Raw genomic sequence first — 23,198 nt, 5'->3', positions numbered from 1 at the left:
GGTGCAGTCACTGTGTACATACATTACATTACTTATCCTGTATTATACTCCAGAGCTGCGCTCACTATTCTGCTGGTGCAGTCACTGTGTACATACATTACATTACTTATCCTGTATTATACTCCAGAGCTGCGCTCACTATTCTGCTGGTGCAGTCACTGTGTACATACATTACATTACTTATCCTGTATTATACTCCAGAGCTGCGCTCACTATTCTGCTGGTGCAGTCACTGTGCACATACATTACATTATTTATCCTGTATTATACTCCAGAGCTGCGCTCACTATTCTGCTGGTGCAGTCACTGTGTACATACATTACATTACTTATCCTGTATTATACTCCAGAGCTGCGCTCACTATTCTGCTGGTACAGTCACTGTGTACATACATTACATTACTTATCCCGTATTATACTCCAGAGCTGCACTCACTATTCTGCTGGTGCAGTCACTGTGTACATACATTACATTACTTATCCTGTATTATACTCCAGAGCTGCGCTCACTATTCTGCTGGTACAGTCACTGTGTACATACATTACTTATCCTGTATTATACTCCAGAGCTGCACTCACTATTCTGCTGGTACAGTCACTATGTACATACATTACATTACTTATCCTGTGGGAATATTTATCCCAAAACACCCACCCCACCCCCACCCCCCCATATAGCAGTCACCAACGAAGAGGAAGACGAGACTCCATGGACTGTTATACCCCAAACCAACCGCCCCGCCCCACCCCACCTCCAACCCCCCCCATATAGCAGCCACCAACGAAGAGGAAGATGAGACTCCATGGACTGTTATAACCCAAACCCCCCCCCCATACCCACCACCCACCCAACCCAGCGAACCCCCCCCCCCCCCCGCCCACTTTACTAGCTTTGGCAATGCCAAATACCTATTCGGACGTGCCAATAAAGCATTTTTGATTTGATTTGATTACTCCAGAGCTGCGCTCACTATTCTGCTGGTGCAGTCACTGTGCACATACATTACATTACTTATCCTGTATTATACTCCAGAGCTGCGCTCACTATTCTGCTGGTGCAGTCACTGTGTACATACATTACATTACTTATCCTGTATTATACTCCAGAGCTGCGCTCACTATTCTGCTGGTGCAGTCACTGTGCACATACATTACATTACTTATCCTGTATTATACTCCAGAGCTGCGCTCACTATTCTGCTGGTACAGTCACTGTGTACATACATTACATTACTTATCCTGTATTATACTCCAGAGCTGCGCTCACTATTCTGCTGGTACAATCACTGTGTACATACATTACATTACTTATCCTGTATCATACTCCAGAGCTGCGCTCACTATTCTGCTGGTACAGTCACTGTGTACATACATTACATTACTTATCCTGTATCATACTCCAGAGCTGCGCTCACTAATCTGCTGGTACAGTCACTGTGTACATACATTACATTACTTATCCTGTATTATACCCCAGAGCTGCGCTCACTATTCTGCTGGTGCAGTCACTGTGTACATACATTACATTACTTATCCTGTATTATACTCCAGAGCTGCGCTCACTATTCTGCTCGTACAGTCACTGTGTACATACATTACATTACTTATCCTGTATTATACCCCAGAGCTGCGCTCACTATTCTGCTGGTGCAGTCACTGTGTACATACATTACATTACTTATCCTGTATTATACTCCAGAGCTGCGCTCACTATTCTGCTGGTACAGTCACTGTGTACATACATTATATTACTTATCCTGTATTATACTCCAGAGCTGCGCTCACTATTCTGCTGGTACAGTCACTGTGTACATACATTACATTACTTATCCTGTATTATACTCCAGAGCTGCACTCACTATTCTGCTGGTGCAGTCACTGTGTACATACATTACATTACTTATCCTGTATTATACTCCAGAGCTGCGCTCACTATTCTGCTGGTACAGTCGCTGTGTACATACATTACTTATCCTGTATTATACTCCAGAGCTGCGCTCACTATTCTGCTGGTACAGTCACTGTGTACATATATTACATTACTTATCCTGTATTATACCCCAGAGCTGCGCTCACTATTCTGCTGGTGCAGTCACTGTGTACATACATTACATTACTTATCCTGTATTATACTCCAGAGCTGCACTCACTATTCTGCTGGTACAGTCACTGTGTACATACATTACTTATCCTGTATTATACTCCAGAGCTGCGCTCACTATTCTGCTGGTGCAGTCACTGTGTACATACATTACATTACTTATCCTGTATTATACTCCAGAGCTGCACTCACTATTCTGCTGGTACAGTCACTGTGTACATACATTACATTACTTATCCTGTATTATACTCCAGAGCTGCGCTCACTATTCTGCTGGTGCAGTCACTGTGTACATACATTACATTACTTATCCTGTATTATACTCCAGAGCTGCACTCACTATTCTGCTGGTACAGTCACTGTGTACATACATTACATTACTTATCCTGTATTATACTCCAGAGCTGCGCTCACTATTCTGCTGGTACAGTCACTGTGTACATACATTACATTACTTATCCTGTATTATACTCCAGAGCTGCGCTCACTATTCTGCTGGTACAGTCACTGTGTACATACATTACATTACTTATCCTGTATTATACTCCAGAGCTGCACTCACTATTCTGCTGGTGCAGTCACTGTGTACATACATTACATTACTTATCCTGTATTATACTCCAGAGCTGCGCTCACTATTCTGCTGGTGCAGTCACTGTGTACATACATTACATTACTTATCCTGTATTATACTCCAGAGCTGCACTCACTATTCTGCTGGTACAGTCACTGTGTACATACATTACATTACTTATCCTGTATTATACTCCAGAGGTGCGCTCACTATTCTGCTGCTCCTGTGTCTATATACAGTCATTCACCTTGCTCTGTTGTACTTGTTCTCCATTCCTATATAGCACAATTCTGCCTCCAGTTACTAATACATGTCATGCAGTTGCCGCTATGATCCTTCCTATAACAGCAGTATCTTCAGGGCAATCTCAGGTGAATTTAGAAGTTTCCAAAAACGTCTCTTCTGTTTATAAATATAAAACATTCTCCAGATGGTTCAGGTATTAGCAGTCGGGTCCTGAGATGAGATACAAGACTGCTGTACCAGAGCGACATCTAGTGGTCAAGTCTAACATTTACGGGTATTCTCTGATAAGGGAGTTGGAAATGGCTGCCTGTTCTGCAACATCTGAACTCGGCCTGAAAGGGATTCTACCACTAAAGCGACATTGTTTCTAATTACCACGTCGGAATAGCCTTAAGAAAGTCTATTCGTCTCTTACCTTTAGACGTGGTCTCTGCGGCGCCGTTCCTTAGAAATACCGATTTTAACCGGTATGCAAATGAGTTCTCTGCAGCAATGGGGGCGTCCCCGCTGCTGCCAAGAGCTCACTCCAGCGCCGCCTCCTTCTTCAGCTACAACCCCGCCTCTTCTGTCTTCCGTCTCGGTCCAACTTCCGACGCCTGCTCAGTACGCTCCTGTATTGAACTACAAGAGCAAGAGCGGCCTCCCAAAAATGTCACTTTAGTGGTAGAATCCCTTTAAATATTAGCATAATAAAGTAACATAATGTAATCTTTATTCATTTCCAGTTATTGTGAAAATGGTCTGATGCATTGCACAATGAACGATGTCCCCGGCGCCTATTATGCCGACGCGTTTTTCAGCCAGTCTGCAAGAGGTAAGTGACTGTATAACCTGCTGTAAACCCTCCTGCACCTGGTACATGTCGCTATAACTTACCTGCAGCAACACAAACGGCTTCTAAAGGTGATGTATAAGAGTAGAAAAAAGGATCTGTTTATTTGCTTATTTTCAGAAACAGCGCCACTCCTGGCCACTGGTCATGTCTGGTATTGCATCTATCTATCTATCTATCTGTCTCCTATCTATCTATCTATCTATCTATCTATCTATCTATCTATCTCTTATCTATCTATCTATCTATCTATCTATGTATCTATCTATCTCCTATCTATCTATCTATCTATCTATCTCCTATCTATCTATCTATCTATCTATCTATCTATCTATCTCCTATCTATCTATCTATCTATCTATCTATCTATCTCCTATCTATCTATCTATCTATCTATCTATCTATCTATCTCCTATCTATCTATCTATCTATCTATCTATCTATCTATCTCATATCTATCTATCTATCTATCTATCTATCTCCTATCTATCTATCTATCTATCTATCTATCTATCTATCTCCTATCTATCTATCTATCTATCTATCTATCTATCTATCTCCTATCTATCTATCTATCTATCTATCTATCTATGTATCTATCTATCTCCTATCTATCTATCTATCTATCTATCTATCTATCTATCTCCTATCTATCTATCTATCTATCTATCTATCTATCTATCTATCTCCTATCTATCTATCTCCTATCTATCTATCTATCTATCTATCTATCTATCTATCTATCTATCTCCTATCTATCTATCTATCTATCTATCTATCTATCTATCTCATATCTATCTATCTATCTATCTATCTATCTATCTATCTATCTCCTATCTATCTATCTATCTATCTATCTATCTATCTCCTATCTATCTATCTATCTATCTATCTATCTATCTATCTATCATCTATCTATCTATCTATCTATCTATCTATCTGTCTCCTTTCTATCTATCTATCTATCTATCTATCTATCTATCTATCTATCTATTCATTTCATGCTTGGAGCCGAAACCTCGCAGCATGAGGCAATAAACCTCCTTCACTTCTGCGATCCTGAACCTATTTTTCATCCCCAGTAAAGAGAAGCGCGGATTGTCGGCCTCCCTTGAAAAAAGTTATCTGTTCTCCCGATGATCCCACCATTAAAGGGACAGAGTGCGCCAAAACTTGTGAGAACTATGAAGCGGAGTGTATGAGTACTAAGTGTACCTCAGGATGTATGTGCCCGGATGGGATGGTAAGTCGGTTGGTTAATCCTTTATCTTCCCATAGGCCATTCCTTTAAAGGTTCACATTTAGAAGGATCGTACGTCTTCTAGACGAGATGCTAATATTATCCGCACTGTTTTCTATACAAGATTTCTCAACATGGTCAGAAGCATTAAGCTGCCTACAGACGTAAGATGTCTGCTGAATCCACCATAAGTGATCACTGATCTAATGTATATAAGGTTTACTGATTCTCCCCCTATGCCAGGTGTTAAAGGAAAGATGGATCGGGTAGGTTGCGTTTTGACATGTCCAATCTTTTTTTCTTGTCTTTCTGCTGCAAAGGGGAATCTGCTACGTCTTTATTCCCTTTTTTCCATTGAAAAGGCCTGCAATACATTATCCGTACCCCCAAAACATTGTCATAAGTAAATGCAACCCATCCTGCAAAAAGCAAGCCCACATATGGCTATATAAGTTATCATTGTATATAAGTCATGCTATACATTATCCATACCCCCAAAACATTGCTATAAGTAAATCCGACCCATCCTGCAAAAAGTAAGCCCTCATATGGGTATATAAGTTATCATTGTATATAAGTCATGCTATACATTATCCATACCCCAAAACATTGCCATAAGTAAATGCAACCCATCCTGCAAAAAGTAAGCCCTCATATGGGTATATAAGTTATATTTGTATATAAGTCATGCTATACATTATCCATACCCCAAAACATTGCCAAAAGTAAATTCGTCCCATCCTGCAAAAAACAAGCCCACATATGGCTATATAATTTATAATTGTATATAAGTCATGCTATACATTATCCATACCCCAAAACATTGCCATAAGTAAATGCAACCCATCCTGCAAAAAGCAAGCCCACATATGGCTATATAAGTTATCATTGTATATAAGTCGTGCTATACATTATCCATACCCCCAAAACATTGCCATAAGTAAATCCGACCCATCCTGCAAAAAGCAAGCCCACATATGGCTATATAAGTTATCATTGTATATAAGTCATGCTATACATTATCCATACCCCAAGACATTGCCAAAAGAAAATGCAACCCATCCTGCAAAAAGTAAGCCCTCATATGGGTATATAAGTTATATTTGTATATAAGTCATGCTATACATTATCCATACCCCAAAACATTGCCATAAGAAAATGCAACCCATCCTGCAAAAAGCAAGCCCACATATGGGTATATAAGTTATCATTGTATATAAGTCCTGCTATACATTATCTGTACCCCAAAACATTGCCATAAGTAAATGCAACCCATCCTGCAAAAAGCAAGCCCACATATGGCTATATAAGTTATCATTGTATATAAGTCATGCTATACATTATCCATACCCCCAAAACATTGCTATAAGTAAATCCGACCCATCCTGCAAAAAGTAAGCCCTCATATGGGTATATAAGTTATCATTGTATATAAGTCATGCTATACATTATCCATACCCCAAAACATTGCCATAAGTAAATGCAACCCATCCTGCAACAAGTAAGCCCTCATATGGGTATATAAGTTATATTTGTATATAAGTCATGCTATACATTATCCATACCCCAAAACATTGCCAAAAGTAAATTCGTCCCATCTTGCAAAAAGCAAGCCCACATATGGCTATATAATTTATAATTGTATATAAGTCATGCTATACATTATCCATACCCCAAAACATTGCCATAAGTAAATGCAACCCATCCTGCAAAAAGCAAGCCCACATATGGCTATATAAGTTATCATTGTATATAAGTCGTGCTATACATTATCCATACCCCCAAAACATTGCCATAAGTAAATCCGACCCATCCTGCAAAAAGCAAGCCCACATATGGCTATATAAGTTATCATTGTATATAAGTCATGCTATACATTATCCATACCCCAAAACATTGCCAAAAGAAAATGCAACCCATCCTGCAAAAAGTAAGCCCTCATATGGGTATATAAGTTATATTTGTATATAAGTCATGCTATACATTATCCATACCCCAAAACATTGCCATAAGAAAATGCAACCCATCCTGCAAAAAGCAAGCCCACATATGGGTATATAAGTTATCATTGTATATAAGTCCTGCTATACATTATCTGTACCCCAAAACATTGCCATAAGAAAATGCAACCCATCCTGCAAAAAGCAAGCCCACATATGGCTATATAAGCTATATTTGTATATAAGTCATACCAATATATTATCTATACCCCAAAACATTGCCATAAATAAATACGACCCATCCTATAACAAATAGTCACTTTCTTAAGACCCAACCTGAATAGGTTCTTTGGGGTCAATCTAAATAGATCCCCAATTTTTTAGATTCATTTTATAACATAACTTTATAGGGGTTGCTGTTCTGGTTTTCATATCCCCTGTATAGATCTGAAGGAAATGCTAACATTCTACCTGCCTTCAGCCACCACTAGGGGGAGCTTACTGAACACTGATATACACACTTTTCATTAAATTCAATTACAAACCTGTCTGCAGTAATCTCCCTCTAGTGGTGCCTGCAGGTATTGAGAATTTTATCATGTAATGAACAAGACTCTGGATTTGGAGCTCAGTATCGGGGAATCAAAGCTCCAAAAACAATACAAATATGTTATAAAATTGCTGATTCAGAATTTCGAACTTAAAAAACCAAATATGGTTCAAAGATGGCGATACCCTTTAAGAGTGTAGTTCTCGTTTTATCGGCCCACCAATGTATTTTTCTCCATATTGTTCACATTACGGGGGGGGGGGGGGGTCGCTGCGTCCTGCGCTCAGAATTTCTATAGAAACAGTTTATTCGACAGAATCGGAGGAAAATCCGGGATAATTAAAGTTTTTTCCTCCCTATTGACAGATGGAAAGAATCCAACACACACAGCACAAGTGACAAGTGATTTATACTCCAGAGAAGGTTAAGCTCGCAGACACATCTGGTTTTGTGTGCGGTCCCCACCGTGCGCCAGTTTTACAGATGCGTCCTGTGAAGTACACCGAGGTCACGAGACTTGTTATAGTCACATAATGGCCCCCGGGCCTCCGTCTTAGCGGGATATTCCTTTTCAAGCTGCGGTCCCCAATGCCAGACCCCACGGCAGACCTGTCACATCAAGATCCTTGATAGACGTGAAATGTGTTGGAGACTTTACATCAGGTTTTCACATTAAACATGTTCGGCTTATATCGAGACATCCCAAAACCCCCCAAAAACTGCCAATTTTTTGGGTCCAGTAAGACACATTTTCGGGGTTTTGGTATTTGAAGGCAAAAACAATTTTTTTTCTTTGCAGTCTACAGTCTACCGTATATAGTATACAATGTAGACTTAATATGGGTCTTGTGGCTGCTAACTCTGTAAGGACCTATTTGTAGGTCCTTTCAGAGTTATTTGCTGACCACCCACATTATCCATATCCCAGAACATTGCCATAAGTAAATCCAACCCATCCTGCAAAAAGCAAACCCACGTATGAGTATGTAAGTTATAATTGTATATGCAGGCCTAATATGGGTCCTCTAGGACCCAGCAGCTCATGCAGGTACCTGACCCCAGTGATCACATGACTGCCAAATCGGGAGGAAACTGCATCATGGCGTCTGGTGTACAAATGCAAACGGTTGTGTATACATGGATTGTGGAGGCAGAAACTGTCTTAAATCAATCCTGCCTTCTTTTTAGGGAGTCGGGCTGTCAATAGCTGCCACCTCCCCGCTCCTGCGGCTGCACGATCTCTTGTGGCTGCTAACTCTGTAAGGACCTATTTGTAGGTCCTTTCAGAGTTAATTGCTGACCACCCACAGTATCCATACCCCAGAACATTGCCATAAGTAAATCCGACCCATCCTGCAAAAAGCAAACCCACGTATGAGTATGCCAGTTATAATTGTATATACAGACCTAATATGGGTCCTCTAAGACTCTTGTGGCTGCTAACTCTGTAAGGACCTATTGGTAGGTCTTTTCAGAATTAATTGCTGACCACCCAGACGAACTGTATATAGTCAATGGGCATTTGGCACGTAGTTAATAAAGTTGTTTTAAAAAGATATAATCCCATATTAGTACCCAATCGGTCATGACAATAGGGGGCCCCTGTTGGAATGGAGCAAAGCCGCAGACATGCAAGCACACTGCTACTTCATTCATGGTCTATAGGACTTCCTAAAATTGAAAACAATGGTTGTCTCCATTGGTCGCAGTGTGCTTGCTCAAGCAGGACCCCAGTACCATGATCGGTGGGGGTCCCAAACATGGGTCCTGCAGAAATTTTGAGAATGGGGACATGGTGCCTCTGTTTCCATGTATGTGATTCACATGGTCACACTGCCATAAATGGAGTTATACTTTATGGAATTTTTTTTTTGCAATGCTACTACTGACCACAAGGTGCTGAACTCAACGATTTAGAACTGTAATGTTTTTATCATTATATTCCTTGTAATCCTAGGAATCACCACAAAGTGGAGTCAAGTCCTCTGATAAATTATTTACACTGTATGTTTATCCCATCACATTTTTGGAGGCAGCTCATATTCCTTGTAGCTCCATGATAACTGACACCAGGGGTGACGTCAGGGGTGAAGTTGTATGCAGTCCGTAAGGGGTTCCATAGCCACTCTGACCTATAGGAAGACAGTAGTATTATACGTGACACATAGTAGGTCAGATTAAAGGGAGTGTGTCACCAGAACCAGCATGCCATATCACCCTGCAGATAGATAGTTTAGGGTCACCTGAATCAAACGGTCTTTTCCCCTTGTAAATCGGAGTCTCCATTGCCGAGATATCAATGTGGCAATGAGCTCCTTAGAACAATGGCGGCGTCCATGTTGCTTCAAAGAGCTTGACATAAACGGCGATATCTCGGCAACGGAGGATCCGATTCACAAGGGGAAAACACCGTTTGATTCAGGTGACCCTGTCCTATCTATCTGCGGGGCTGGATTGATAGGCTGGGTTATGATGACAGACTCCCTTTAAGACTGTTATTACTATGCTAGATATATCTATATTTGATAAACTGGCCCAGTGTGTCCGATATTTAATTTTTCGTTTGACGCCAGTGAGACATCTGCACTCAGCAATGGTAGACTCAGCTGTTACAGCTCAACATATGGAACCGAAGGCGGCGATTTATTACGTGCTAAGTCTCGTAATAAGCCGGTAGCAGAGCCACAGAACGCTTAATTGTTCCTGGCCTACCTACGATGTAGTAAAAACGGCAAAAAAACCCACACAATGTCGGAGTCAGATGAAATCCATGAAACTAGTAGTCCGCCACACCAAGAATTGTAATAGAACACGATCAGTCACAAAATAGTAACCCAACATGTGACCGTAACAGACAAGATCGGAGTTGACAGAACGTGATAGATAATGGCGCCTCATAGTCCGCCACAAAACTGATAGATAACGGCGCCTCGTAGCCCGCCACATGCAGAGACGTAAGTTATAGGTAAGAAGTTTTTCACTTTTTTTTTTTTAAGAGGCACGAGCTCTGGTCACCACTAGGTGGCAGTAAAAAGCAAGAAACTTTTATTTCATAGTAGAAACGTATTGTGCGAGCTACCGAAAAATGTTATAAAGTTCACCGGCCCTGCGTGATTTATGGGAATATTATTTTACCCTTTCTATAAAATACTGAGCGCTCAATCCAGAGCGCCTGAACTCTCCTCGTATGTGATCTGTTACTGACTGCTGTAGGACATTCCTTTGAAAAAAGGGGAAAAAAAACATATATAAATAAAAAATTATATATATATATTAGATGTATTTCTATGTACAGTATGTGTATGTATTGTATCTATGTATTGTATATATACTGTTATATATCATATATAGATTATTGTAGTATTATTTGACTGTATTATATGACTATTATATGACACTACAATGTTCTCAGTCTTTCTTGTTCTTCTTCACCTTTAGGTCCGCCATAATAACAGGTGTATATTTCCACACAAGTGCCCGTGTAGACATGCGGGGAAGGATTATGCTCCGGGAGAGTCGGTGAGCCAGGACTGTAACACATGGTGAGTGGGCACGTGCCCCCCGCCGTCACTGACCCCACATATTATCCATCCCTGTTATATGTTCAGGACTTTCCCTATGTCACATCTTTCTATTGACCTTCTTTCCCTTTCCCTCCATCTCAGCCTCTTCACTCCTCTTAACCTTCTCCCCATCTCTTTTTCCTCTTTCCCCTCCAATTCCTGTCCTTCCCCTCCATTTCTACTCCCACTTTTCTTCCCTTTCCACCCAACTTTTTTCTTTACCTTCTCGTCAGTTTCCCTTTCCCTGCTCCTTCCTTCTCTTTCTTTCTTCCTTCCTTCCTTTCGCTCTCTTTTCTTCCCTTCTTCCATCTTCTCACCATTCTTCTCTTGGTCACTTCTCCCCATTATCTTCCCTTTCCTATTCTTGGCTATGTTCACATTCTCTTCAAAAATTGGCCTGACTCTTCCTCCCAATGTTTTCAATGTGAGACAGTGACGGACACTTCTTCTCTCTGGCGCGCCACCCAGTGGTAGAAGGCCTAGGCCTGTTTTCAGCTTTCCATAGCAGTGTCCGTGTTTTGAGATTGTGTCCAGGATTTTGGGGCTCAAGACAGCCTCAATTCTCTCTCCAAATACCAGTAGAAGGACAGACCCTGCCTGCTTTACATCATCTCTTTCCATCTCTCTTACCTTACTCTTCCTGCTCATCTCTGCAAATTTCATTTCCCTTTTTCTCTCTTCTTCTTCTTCTTCTTCTTCTTCTTCTTCTTCTTCTTTCTTCTTTCTTCCTTCTTCTTTCTTCCTTCTTCTTCTTCTTCCTTTTTCTTCTTTCTTCTTCCTTCTTCTTTCTTCTTTCTTCCTTCTTCTTCTTCTTCCTTCTTCTTCTTCCTTCTTTTTCTTTCTTCTTTCTTCTTCTTTCTTCTTTCTTCCTTCTTCTTTCGTCCTTCTTCTTCCTTCTTCTTCTTCCTTCTTCTTTCTTCTTTCTTCTTCTTTCTTCTTTCTTCCTTCTTCTTTCTTCCTTCTTCTTCCTTCTTTATCTTCCTTCTTCTTTCTTCTTTCTTCTTCTTTCTTCTTTCTTCCTTCTTCTTTCTTCCTTCTTCTTCCTTCTTCTTCTTCCTTCTTCTTTCTTCTTTCTTCTTCTTTTTTCTTTCTTCCTTCTTCTTTCTTCCTTCTTCTTCCTTCTTCTTCTTTCTTCTTCTTCTTTCTTCTTCTTTCTTCTTCTTTCTTCTTTCTCCTCCCTTTCTCTTCCATTTCATCTTCATCCATAATCTCTTTCGCCCTTACCATCTCCTATCTTCCTCTCCACTCATCTTTTCCCCTTCCTTTTCCCATCTGTCACTCGACCCTCTCTCCACATCCCTGTTCTACTCTCCACCAACCTTCTCTCTCTTTCTTCTCTTCCCCATTTTTGGTCTTTCCTTTCTTTCTGTCCCATTCTGTCTTCATCCCTCATAGTCCTCTTCCCTTTCCATCTCTTCTTTCTTCAGCTCAACCTCCTCTCCACTATTTTTTCTTCCTTTTCCTATCCATCCCTCATCCCAATCTTCTCTTTTTCTGCCAACCCTTCTCATCTTCTAACCTTTCTCCCCTTTCTTCTCATCGACCTTTCCTTTCTTCCTCTTTCCTTCTGTCTCCATCCTTCATGCTCTTCTTCCCTTTCCATGTCCTCTCCTATCTTCTAATCTACCTCCTCCCCACTCTTCTATTTTTGCTTACTTTTCCTATCTACTCCTCAATCTTCTCTTCTCTTTCCCTTCCTTGTCTTACCCTTCCACTCCCCTAACCTCTTCATGACTGGACACCAATGGTGCATCATTGGGAGGTCCCTTGTTCTCAAGATAAAGTAAAGAGTTTGGCCAAGTCTCAGGTCCAGATGAAGGTTATGGAACCTACCTGACCCCCTTATCACAGCCACTTATAGTAGAGCATTTTTGAGGCCTATTTCCATGGTATGGGGACAACCAGTTCAACAACTTCATGGACTTTAGACTGTCAATGATGGTCTCATGTGGAAAGTGGCCACCTCTTCATGGCTGGATAGAATCACCAAGCCATTATTAGAAAAGGTGGTGGATTACTGGTGGTCTACTGATAGTGGACAGGACCACTAAGACTGAGAACCTTCTGCAGCCCATAACTCGTCTCATAGTAACTAAATCATGGGTATTTTTTTAAGAACAAAGTAATAAGTTGACTTTGGCAATGTCTACAAGACTGACAAAGCCAGCTCCATAGACTTCGGATGACGGACTGCCTCTCATTCAAACATGACCCTATAAGAAGTCTTGGACCCCCAGTCTTCTCCTACCCCATGGAAAGGTAATAAAAGTTCTTTGTAGGAATACCCCTTTAACAATGACGTTCTTCTTCTGCGGCTGGTCTCCAGATCTTCTTGTGAATTGGGATGTTTTTACATTCGGGTTGTGTATACGCTGTTCTGGGTGTGGACTACACAACTAGTGATGTCCCAGTCTCCATAATAAAGAGTAAACAGATTTCCATTCTGATCCTATTAGCACTAAATCACTAATTTGGAAATGTATCAGGATATAATAGCCCGAAAATTACTCAATAATATTCAGATTACGTTTCATAATCGACGAAAATTAGTCACTTGGGTATAATAATGTATTTTACTGAGTGTACCCCATAAATTGTGGCGTTATAAGCACGTGTGTGTATGTGTGGGTTACTTTACAAAGGGATTGTTTTTCATGGATGTCACTAAAACAGCTGTTTGTGGATTTCTATAAACTGAACTATCTACAGTATCTATCTATCTATTATCTATCTATCTATCTATCTATCTATCTATCTATCTATCTATCTATCTATCTACAGTATCTATCTATCTATCTATCTATCTATCTATCTATCTATCTATCTATCTATCTATCTATCTACAGTATCTATCTATCTATCTATCTATCTATCTATCTATCTATCTATCTATCTATCTATCTATCTATCTATCTATCTATCTATCTAATCTATCTATCTCCTATCTATCTAGCTATCTATCTATCTATCTATCTATCTATCTATCTATCTATCATCTATCTATCTATCTATCTATCTATCTATCTATCTATCATCTATCTATCTATCTATCTATCTATCTATCTCCTATCTATCTATCTATCTATCTATCTATCTATCTATCTCCTATCTATGTATCTATCTATCTATGTATCTATCTATGTATCTATCTATCTCCTATCTATCATCTATCTATCTATCTATCTATCTATCTATCTATCTATCTATCTATCTCTCTCCTATCAATCTATCTATACTATCTATCTATCTATCTATCTATCTATCTATCTATCGCCTATCTATCTATCTATCTATCTATCTCCTATCTATCTATCTATCTATCTATCTATCTCCTATCAATCTATCTATCTATCTATCTATCTATCTATCTATCTATCTATCTCCTATCTATCTATCTCCTATCTATCTATCTATCTATCTATCTATCTATCTATCTCCTATCTATCTATCTATCTATCTATCTATCTATCTATCTATCTATCTCCTATCTATCTATCTATCTATCTATCTATCTATCTATCTATATCTATCTATTTATCTATCCATTATCTATCTATCTATCTATCTATCTATCCATCGATCCATCTATCATCTATCTATCTGTTGATCCATTTCAGTATCTGTCGAGGTAGAACATGGGAATGTACAAACAACATTTGTGATGGCACCTGCTCGGCCATCGGAGTGTCACACTACTTCACATTTGATGGCATGGTTTACAACTTCCCAGGTGACTGCCAGTATGTGTTAGCCCAGGTGAGACTTCACACATAGACTTATTCTGATATGTAAAGAATAATCCCATTCAGATTTAACAAAACTATTCTTGTTTTTTAATAGGATTTTTGTGGTGGTGAAGCAGGAACTTTCCGTATCCTTGTGGGAAATGTCGGTTGTGGATTCTCTGGAGACAGATGTTCCAAGAAGATCACAATTCTCTTTAGAAGTGGAGAAATTGAGTTAGAAAATGAGCAGGTTTGTACTAGACGTTACACAGAAAATATAGGACAATACTGTAAACTGGGCCTTAAAGGGATTGTCACCAGGACCCAGTTGGGGTGATATGCTGGTTCTGGTGACACTAACCTATCTATCTGAAGGGCTGGGGTGATATGCTGGTTCTGGTGACAGTAACCTATCTATCTGCAGGGCTGGGGTGATATACTGGTTCTGGTGACAGTAACCTATCTATCTGAAGGGCTGGGGTGATATACTGGTTCTGGTGACAGTAACCTATCTATCTGCAGGACTGGGGTGATATGCTGGTTCTGGTGACACTAACCTATCTATCTGCAGGGCTGCGGTGATATGCTGGGTCTGGTGACAGTAACCTATCTACCTGCAGGGCTGGGGTGATATGCTGGTTCTGGTGACAGTAACCTATCTATCTGCAGGGCTGGGGTGATATGCTGGTTCTGGTGACAGTAACCTATCTATCTGCAGGGCTGCGGTGATATGCTGGGTCTGGTGACACTAACCTATCTATCTGCAGGGCTGGGTGATATTCTGGTTCTGGTGACAGTAACCTATCTATCTGCAGGGCTGGGGTGATATGCTGGGTCTGGTGACACTAACCTATCTATCTGTAGGGCTGGGGTGATATGCTGGTTCTGGTGACAGAAACTTAACACTTACAGCCAGGTTTCTCCTTAGATAATAGCTGTGTACTATGTCCACATGTTGTGTTATTGCATATGCAGAAGGTAATGTAGAACCCCCCTCCCCCATTTGGCCCTAATATACATTATTAACAATATTTGCAGCTTGATCATGACAAATGACCTCATGAAGATCCAAAATCAGGTGTTGAATGACAATTTGGTGCTCATAGGGGCCATACAGTTAGTAAAGAGTATAAGCATGTGTCCTGGCCGATCAGAGTCTTGTTCACACCTGTCAAGGCCTTTGATGTGGTATACAGGTGTGCATGAAATGGCCATTGGCCCCAACACCTGCTTATTCTCCATCCTCAATTTTTGGCACTTAGAAGTTAATAAACAATTGGATCCAGTACTGAGTGTTGGACGTTTTCCTACCATTTGCGATTTAGGATGGAATTTATGAACTTTGTGTATAATCCCTTGAGCGCCTCTCGATAGGATCCTTAAGCCGTGTTGACACTTTGAGAAGTGACTTCATCAATTATTTTTCGTAGCTTGTAAATATCAAGACCGCTTTGCACCTGTTCATTAGATTATATGGCTGGTGATCTATCTGAGTCCTCACAAGATGCTTTGACACTGATGGAGATCCTTGGAGTGGTCCTTTGAACTTAACCACCAATAATTGCCATCAAAATCCTTGGTTCTTTGGTTCCATCTCCACCTTACTATACAGTGGGATCTCTCCTGAAGACCACTTCTTTGAGAATTACACCCATCTAGACCAGATTCTTCTAGTAATATTTCAATTCTTCTGTATTTTTTTATACGACGGTCCATTTTCTGAAGGGTCTCCATAAAGTTGACTACGAAGGGTCACTCTTCTGGAATTTCTAATGACGAGTCACAATTTGTGGTGAACCTGTCATTAAATGTTCAATTTTCCTGAAACCCCACCCCATGGTGAAAATGAATGGGTTGTCTAGGCAATGTAGGACATGACAGGTCCTCCAGAGCAAGAGATTCTCTTTGTAAAAGCCCTCTACTCTGGTAAGGAGATGAGAAGCAGTCCCCATGAAGTTCCTTCAAGAAAATCAATAAAATTAGTCATGATAGTCCACGAAGAGTTAGGAAAACATGGATCCCTAGTTGGGTTGAGCCGATCTTGAGATTTCAGGATCGTTTTCAAAATCTGATTTTCGAACATTTTCCAGCCGATCGCGATTGTGAAATTTGCTCGATCCCCGATTGCTCAACCCCAATGTTAGCTTTTCCCACAATGATTGGCCAATAGCCAAGCATTGTGGGAACTAACGTGAGAACTCGATCCCGCCTAAAAAGATGGGGATCGGAATTCTGATCGCGATCATGAAATTTGCTCGGAATCTGATTTTTTCCAATCCCGATCGCTCAACCCTAATCCCTAGTGATGGCTGAGACTTGCCAAAATTACCCAACAACCCATGTCTTAAAAACATCTCAGAAGAACATCCAAAGACCCCCTTGGTAATATCTAAGGCACTGGGTCTCCAGATATTTCAAAATGACAGAATTTCCAAATTTTTTTCTTAACCTGGCCACACCCTTTTAGGTCAAAGCCTCTAGGAGGCCCTTATTTTTGGAATTTTTGGTTGGGACCCTGAAAAAGGTTTTACTATATATTTGATCTCACTGAAAGAGTGGAGTAGCCGCCATGAAATTTTTGCAAAAACAGATGACACATGGTCAAAATATGTTGGTTCACAAGGGGCTACAAAAACATTGATTCTTAGTGATGGTCGAGACTTACCAAAATGACTCCAACAAGTCCTAAACATCTGAGAAGAACATGCAAAGATTTGCAGGCCTAAGGCAGTGTTCCTCAACCCATGGGTCTGCTTGTAGAATTACAACTAATCAAGAAGACCAATCTTCAAGAAGAAGACCCGTCTTTGTGAATTCTCCCCAAAAATTCTTAAAGTGGATCTCCTACTTTTACCATCATGTTCTTTTTCGTTCCAAAAATGTGGGCTGATAAAGATCTTTATTATACTTGATAACTTTCCCAAAACGTCCAAGAGGCTTCTGCAATAAGGGATGATCTCCCAGAATCCTGGAAGAGTGGACAAATCTTCCGGGCCTGGTGGAAAATTAAAGTGGGAGGGGCCAAAAAAATTGTATGCAAATGTAACCATTTTTTTTTTCAGGTCCATATCAGGAAACCTCTAAGCAGTGAGGTCGGCTTTGACATACAGCAGTCTGGTAACTACTTTATTTTGTCACTCGGAAGTGAAATATCCGTGACGTGGGACAAAGGGAAGAGGGTCTACATCACCTTGAAGGGGACTTTGAGGGTAATTCACCTTTAATTACTTTACTTAATTTTTGTATAAAAAATTCCAGTTGTGGCCTTGAGTAGAAGTTAGTGAACATTCTTTTAGAATGTGACCCCCACCTGCAGGGGATATGTGGAATTGCATGGTGACCATTGATGTGAAAGGTCATATAATATAATACATGGACAAATTGAGTCTGCCGGAGCGGAGAACTGGATAGGGGATAAGTGTCCGATCACAGAGGGGTTGTTCCAATTTTACCGTCTGAATGAAGAGGTAGTATGAATGTGTGGCCACCGCTGCGTTATTGCAGCGGTGGTCATTCAAGCACACTATTGCCATTAGGTGCAGTCTCATTACTTAGCACCACCCATATGTGACTTGACCTATTGATCTCTTTTTTTTATACTGAAAAAAATGTAGTTGACTTCCTAAAAAATTATTTTATTCTCCCTCTAAATTTCCCTCTAAATTTGTATAAAAATCCCCATTTTTCACGGCTTCTCGATTTCATCAGAATTTTTTATTTCTCTTTTTGAAATCCTGCCTTGGCCTTGTGTTTGGCTGAATCAGATCATTTAGAGTGTGATCGGTGTGCGCCTTTCTCCTTCGGTGCGCTGAACTCTTTGTTAAGGTGTTAAACCTCTGGTGTCAGCCAATGTGCTACAGTGATTGACAGGTGACCGCTGCGATATCTGCACCAGACGTGACCTGTGAAACGTACACGATACATGTCATTTCTGACTAAGCTCTTATTTATTACTCTTGACTTTTTTCCCTTTTCACACTGGAAACATTCAGAACAGAACATTATTATTCCCCATCTATTATGTCTGTTTTCAATTTGACATCATTATAAACATTGCGGCACCTCCTCACCCCTATCCCCACCCCCCAAGTCTTCTCCCTTAATGCCCCTATGGTATCTGCTCCTGCTTGGAAAGTCAAAAATATATCTATACCTAGTACCAGAGACATGGGGCACTTCAGATAGATAGATAGATAGATAGATAGATAGATAGATAGATAGATAGATAGATAAATAGATAGATAGGAGATAGATAGATAGATAGATAGATAGATAGATAGATAGATAGATGATAGATAGATAGATAGATAGATAGATAGATGATAGATAGATAGATAGATAGTTAGGAGATGGATAGATAGATAGAAGATAGATAGATAGATAGATAGATAGATAGATAGATAGATAGATAGATAGGAGATGGATAGATAGATAGATAGATAGATAGGAGATAGATAATAGATAGATAGATAGATAGATAGATAGATAGATAGATAGATAGGAGATAGATAGATAGATAGATAGATAGATAGATAGATAGATAGATATTAGTAGATGGATAGATAGATATTAGATACATGATAGATAGATAGATAGATAGATAGATAGATAGATAGATAGATAGATTGATAGATAGATACTTAGATAATAGATAGATAGATATTATATGGCTGAATGATAGATAGATGAATAGATATTAGATATATGATAGATAGATAGATAGATAGATAGGAGATAGATAGATAGATAGGAGATAGATAGATAGATAGATAGGAGATAGATAGATAGGAGATAGATAGATAGATAGATAGATAGATAGATAGATAGATAGATAGATAGACACTGTCGATAAATCAATGAATAGATGGATAGATAGACAATAGTCCATATAGTAAATACATAACAAGATTTAATCTGGAATTAGTAAAAAAAAAAGTTCCTATGTGTAGATACTGCTTTTTTTTTGTACCTGTTATAGCGCCCCCTTGTGTTCTTTTAATTCTTTCTTCAAACGTCCACCTAATGTGAATAAGAAGATGCTGCTTCTGGCGCTCAGATTCCTATTGACGGGCTTATACAATAGTAGAAATCACTCCATCGCCTGTGTACAAACAGATCCAGGTGATAGGACTTTTTTACTGAGCATGTGTGACCACGTTGACCGACATACTGTGCTTAAGGCCTCACCAGGAAGAAGACGCCATGTTGAAATTGCAACTAAATATGCTCCAAAAATTGTAGAAAAGAATAGTCATGTATCCCTAAGAATATTTTATTTCACAATAATTTAAAACTTTCTTACACAACACTACCATAAAATTCTAGAATGTTGGTATTGAATAAATATTTTGGAACTTTTAAAAAAATTTTTTTGACTCAAATGTGAATTTTTTTTAAAAAGAAATTTCTTAAGAAAAAAAAATTCTAAGTAGAAAAGGAAGAAAATAAATTCACTGGCGAAAACATTTGTGGTAGGGGGAGGAAGCGCGCCAGTGCTCATCATGGCACCATTGCACTTACTGGAATAGACTAATGTTTTATGTTGGTTTAACCAATTTAGAAGAAAAATGTATTTTTCTCCCATTTTCGCTCTCAGAACAAAGTCTGCGGTTTGTGTGGAAATTTTGATGGAATTGAAAACAACGATTTGATGAGTAGTAATAATCAGGTGGAAAATAACCCGAGTAACTTTGGAAATTCTTGGAAGGTCAAACCTTTTTGTGCTGATGTTGCAATGGTGAGTATCAAGAATGCATTATAGTGTGTTTGTCTTCTTGAAAAAATTTGGTCTAGTTTCAAATTTTTTAAAAAAATGTACAAAACAAATTATTTTATTTTAAATTTTATGTTATGGAATTTTATATTTCACATTTTAATCATGGTAAATCTATACAGAATTTTTTAAATCAGATTTTATGTTGTGGGTTTTTAATTTTTTTCTACATTGTATAATTTTAAGGATTTAAAAAAAATCAACACAAATAATTTTTCATTTTATTTTAGATTTAATGTTATGGTATTTTACAGTTTTACAATTAATTTTTTTTAATCTACAAAAAAGATTAATATTAGAATAATTTTACATTACTTTTTGAATTTCAAAAATATTTTAATTTTTTAAAATAATTTGCTTCAGAAAACAAAAAGAAAATTATTTCAAATACATGTATTTGTAATTTTTAAATTTAAGTATAATAACCTGTCAGCCTCTGACCACCATCAATATTATAATAATGCCTTTCATGGTTTTTTTCCACTGTTTTTTTTGTAATTTATGATTCCCATCCACAGAAAAAGAACAAAAAAAAATCGGTTTGCAAATTAGGACCTTTAAGCCCAAGGGGGTTAAGGGCTAAAAAAGGAAGTTAAGCTCTTCAGACCCCAACCTAGCCCATCCAGTATACTTGACGCCCCCTAGCCTTAGTTCAACAGTTGTGGTGACATTAGTAGGGCTGAGGGACATCTATCATAGTGGAGGGGCCAGGTTGGGGCCTGGGGCTTTTTACTTCTTCTTCTGTTAGCTCTCTACCCCTTGACTTGAATGACCTAGTTTACATACATAATAAAGTTATTTTTCTGTAGATGGTAGCATTGGGCTGATTATAAAGACCCTTGGGGGCTGTACATAAAGGTACAGTGAGCCACTAAGGGTGGTTTGGGGGTGAAAAGGAACATCAGATTCCCCTTTTATCAAAGGGAATGATGTTGACCTGAAATACCAACCACTGCCTTTAGACTAAGAGATGTTTCTGGAAACATAAAATCCTAGGGGGATAGTGCATGGCTTAGGGATTCCAAGTAAACCAAAGAGAGAGTTCCTCATGCCCTGCCCCTGAGGATTTAGTTACAATATTTTGGTATTTGTATTGGTTGCATAAGATATTGTTACATGTCAATCCCTAAGGGAATGATACATGACATAGTGAAATAAAGAAAACCAAAGAGACAGTCTCTCATGCTCCACCCCCGAGGAGCTACGTGTATTCTTTTTGGTCTTTGTATTGGTTGCATAAGATGTTGTTACATGTCACTCCCTAAGAGAATGATACATGACATAGTGAAGTAAAGAAAACCAAAGAGACAGTCTCTCAAGCTCCACCCCCGAGGATCTGTGTATATTCTTTTTGGTCTTTTTATTGTTTACCTTAGAGATTGTCACTTGTCAAGCTATTTTGATTTTTCCTTGTTATAGATTACAGCCATCACAAACATGCCCTTGTGTCAAGGCAATGTCCTTAAACAAGCTGCAGTGGAAAACGCCTGTGATATTCTGTCGGATGACATATTTAGAGATTGTCATAAATTGGTAAGTTATTTTTTGCTTCTTAAAATAAATATTGGAGGTTTATATTTTCATATAATATATTGATTGTATTAGTGGGATGGTCATAGTGGGTCCCAAAGTGCCCTGTGATAGTTTTTCACTGATTTTTTTTCCCCACAGGTAGATCCAGTGCACTATATTGATACCTGCACTTATGACACATGTATCTGTGAATCCATTGGGGACTGTGCGTGCTTCTGTGACTCTATAGCAGCCTATGCTCATGCATGCGCTCAGGAAGGAGTTCATGTGCAATGGAGGTCATCCCATTTTTGCCGTAAGTAAAAAAAAAAAAAAATCACACCCCTAGTGGTGAATTCTGGTGTTGACAATGCTAACACTTTGATGTATCTTCTGAATACAGCACAGAGCTGTGAAGAGAAAAATGTGAAGGAGCTGGACTATGTGTGTGAATGGAGATACAACAGTTGTGCACCAGCTTGTCCAGTGACCTGCCAACACCCTGAACCTACAAATTGTCCCCTGAAATGTGTTGAAGGCTGCCATGCCCACTGCCCTCCTGGTGAGTTCTTTGTTGTATTCAAGATATTACAGGAAGATTGGTGGAAGGTTTTGCAGCCATCATAGATGATGGAGGAAACTCGTAGGTGGGACTTACTAATTCATAGGTGGGACTTAATAAATTGCACTAAAGACCTTTAGTTATACGGAGCCTGATATCTCCGTTATCTGGTGATATTGGCTGTCCCACTTTGCACCACCCTGGGAGGTGAAATTGCTGGACTCTGGCCAGTGACATTTGGCAAAGGCCAGAAATGTCCCCAAATAATAGGCCTATTGACTAATCCCAAATGGGATTTTGGAGGGCAGACAGATATTTGATGAAGAAGTGTGTTCTTTGAGGAGGGTTTGTCATTCATCACCGGGGCATAGTAGTGCCATAGGAGGACTAGGAATCTGTGTTCCCGTGCACAACCTTCTCACTAGTAGTGCAGCCTATGTCGTTTCTCATAAGTGATTATAGGCTCACACTAGCGTTTGAGTGTCTATCGTTCTGGTCCACATAAGGACAAGATGGAGACCCTGTCCACTTAAATAGCAGTTACCTGCAGAAACCTGTGGACCCCATAGATTATAATAGGG

The 23,198-nt window shown here is 39.4% G+C and overlaps 1 protein-coding gene across 1 annotated transcript in view; it reads left to right on the top strand.

Annotated features, from left to right (window-relative positions):
- The window catches only part of VWF (von Willebrand factor), a 93,047-nt gene that overhangs the window by 19,083 nt on the left and 50,766 nt on the right, over window positions 1–23,198 (top strand). Inside the window, exons 17-26 of the mRNA XM_075275106.1 lie at window positions 3,646–3,734; window positions 4,835–4,995; window positions 10,921–11,024; window positions 14,663–14,801; window positions 14,886–15,020; window positions 17,833–17,979; window positions 20,367–20,507; window positions 21,963–22,076; window positions 22,215–22,371; window positions 22,459–22,617. Of these exons, the coding sequence (XP_075131207.1) occupies window positions 3,646–3,734; window positions 4,835–4,995; window positions 10,921–11,024; window positions 14,663–14,801; window positions 14,886–15,020; window positions 17,833–17,979; window positions 20,367–20,507; window positions 21,963–22,076; window positions 22,215–22,371; window positions 22,459–22,617 (1,346 nt within the window). The remainder of the gene's footprint in view (window positions 1–3,645; window positions 3,735–4,834; window positions 4,996–10,920; window positions 11,025–14,662; window positions 14,802–14,885; window positions 15,021–17,832; window positions 17,980–20,366; window positions 20,508–21,962; window positions 22,077–22,214; window positions 22,372–22,458; window positions 22,618–23,198) is intronic.

Source organism: Leptodactylus fuscus, chromosome 5, assembly GCF_031893055.1.
Source record: "Leptodactylus fuscus isolate aLepFus1 chromosome 5, aLepFus1.hap2, whole genome shotgun sequence".
Classification (NCBI taxonomy): Eukaryota; Metazoa; Chordata; class Amphibia; order Anura; family Leptodactylidae; genus Leptodactylus; species Leptodactylus fuscus.
The sequence above is the reverse complement of the archived record's forward strand: the minus strand, read 5'-3'. Positions and strand labels throughout refer to the sequence as shown.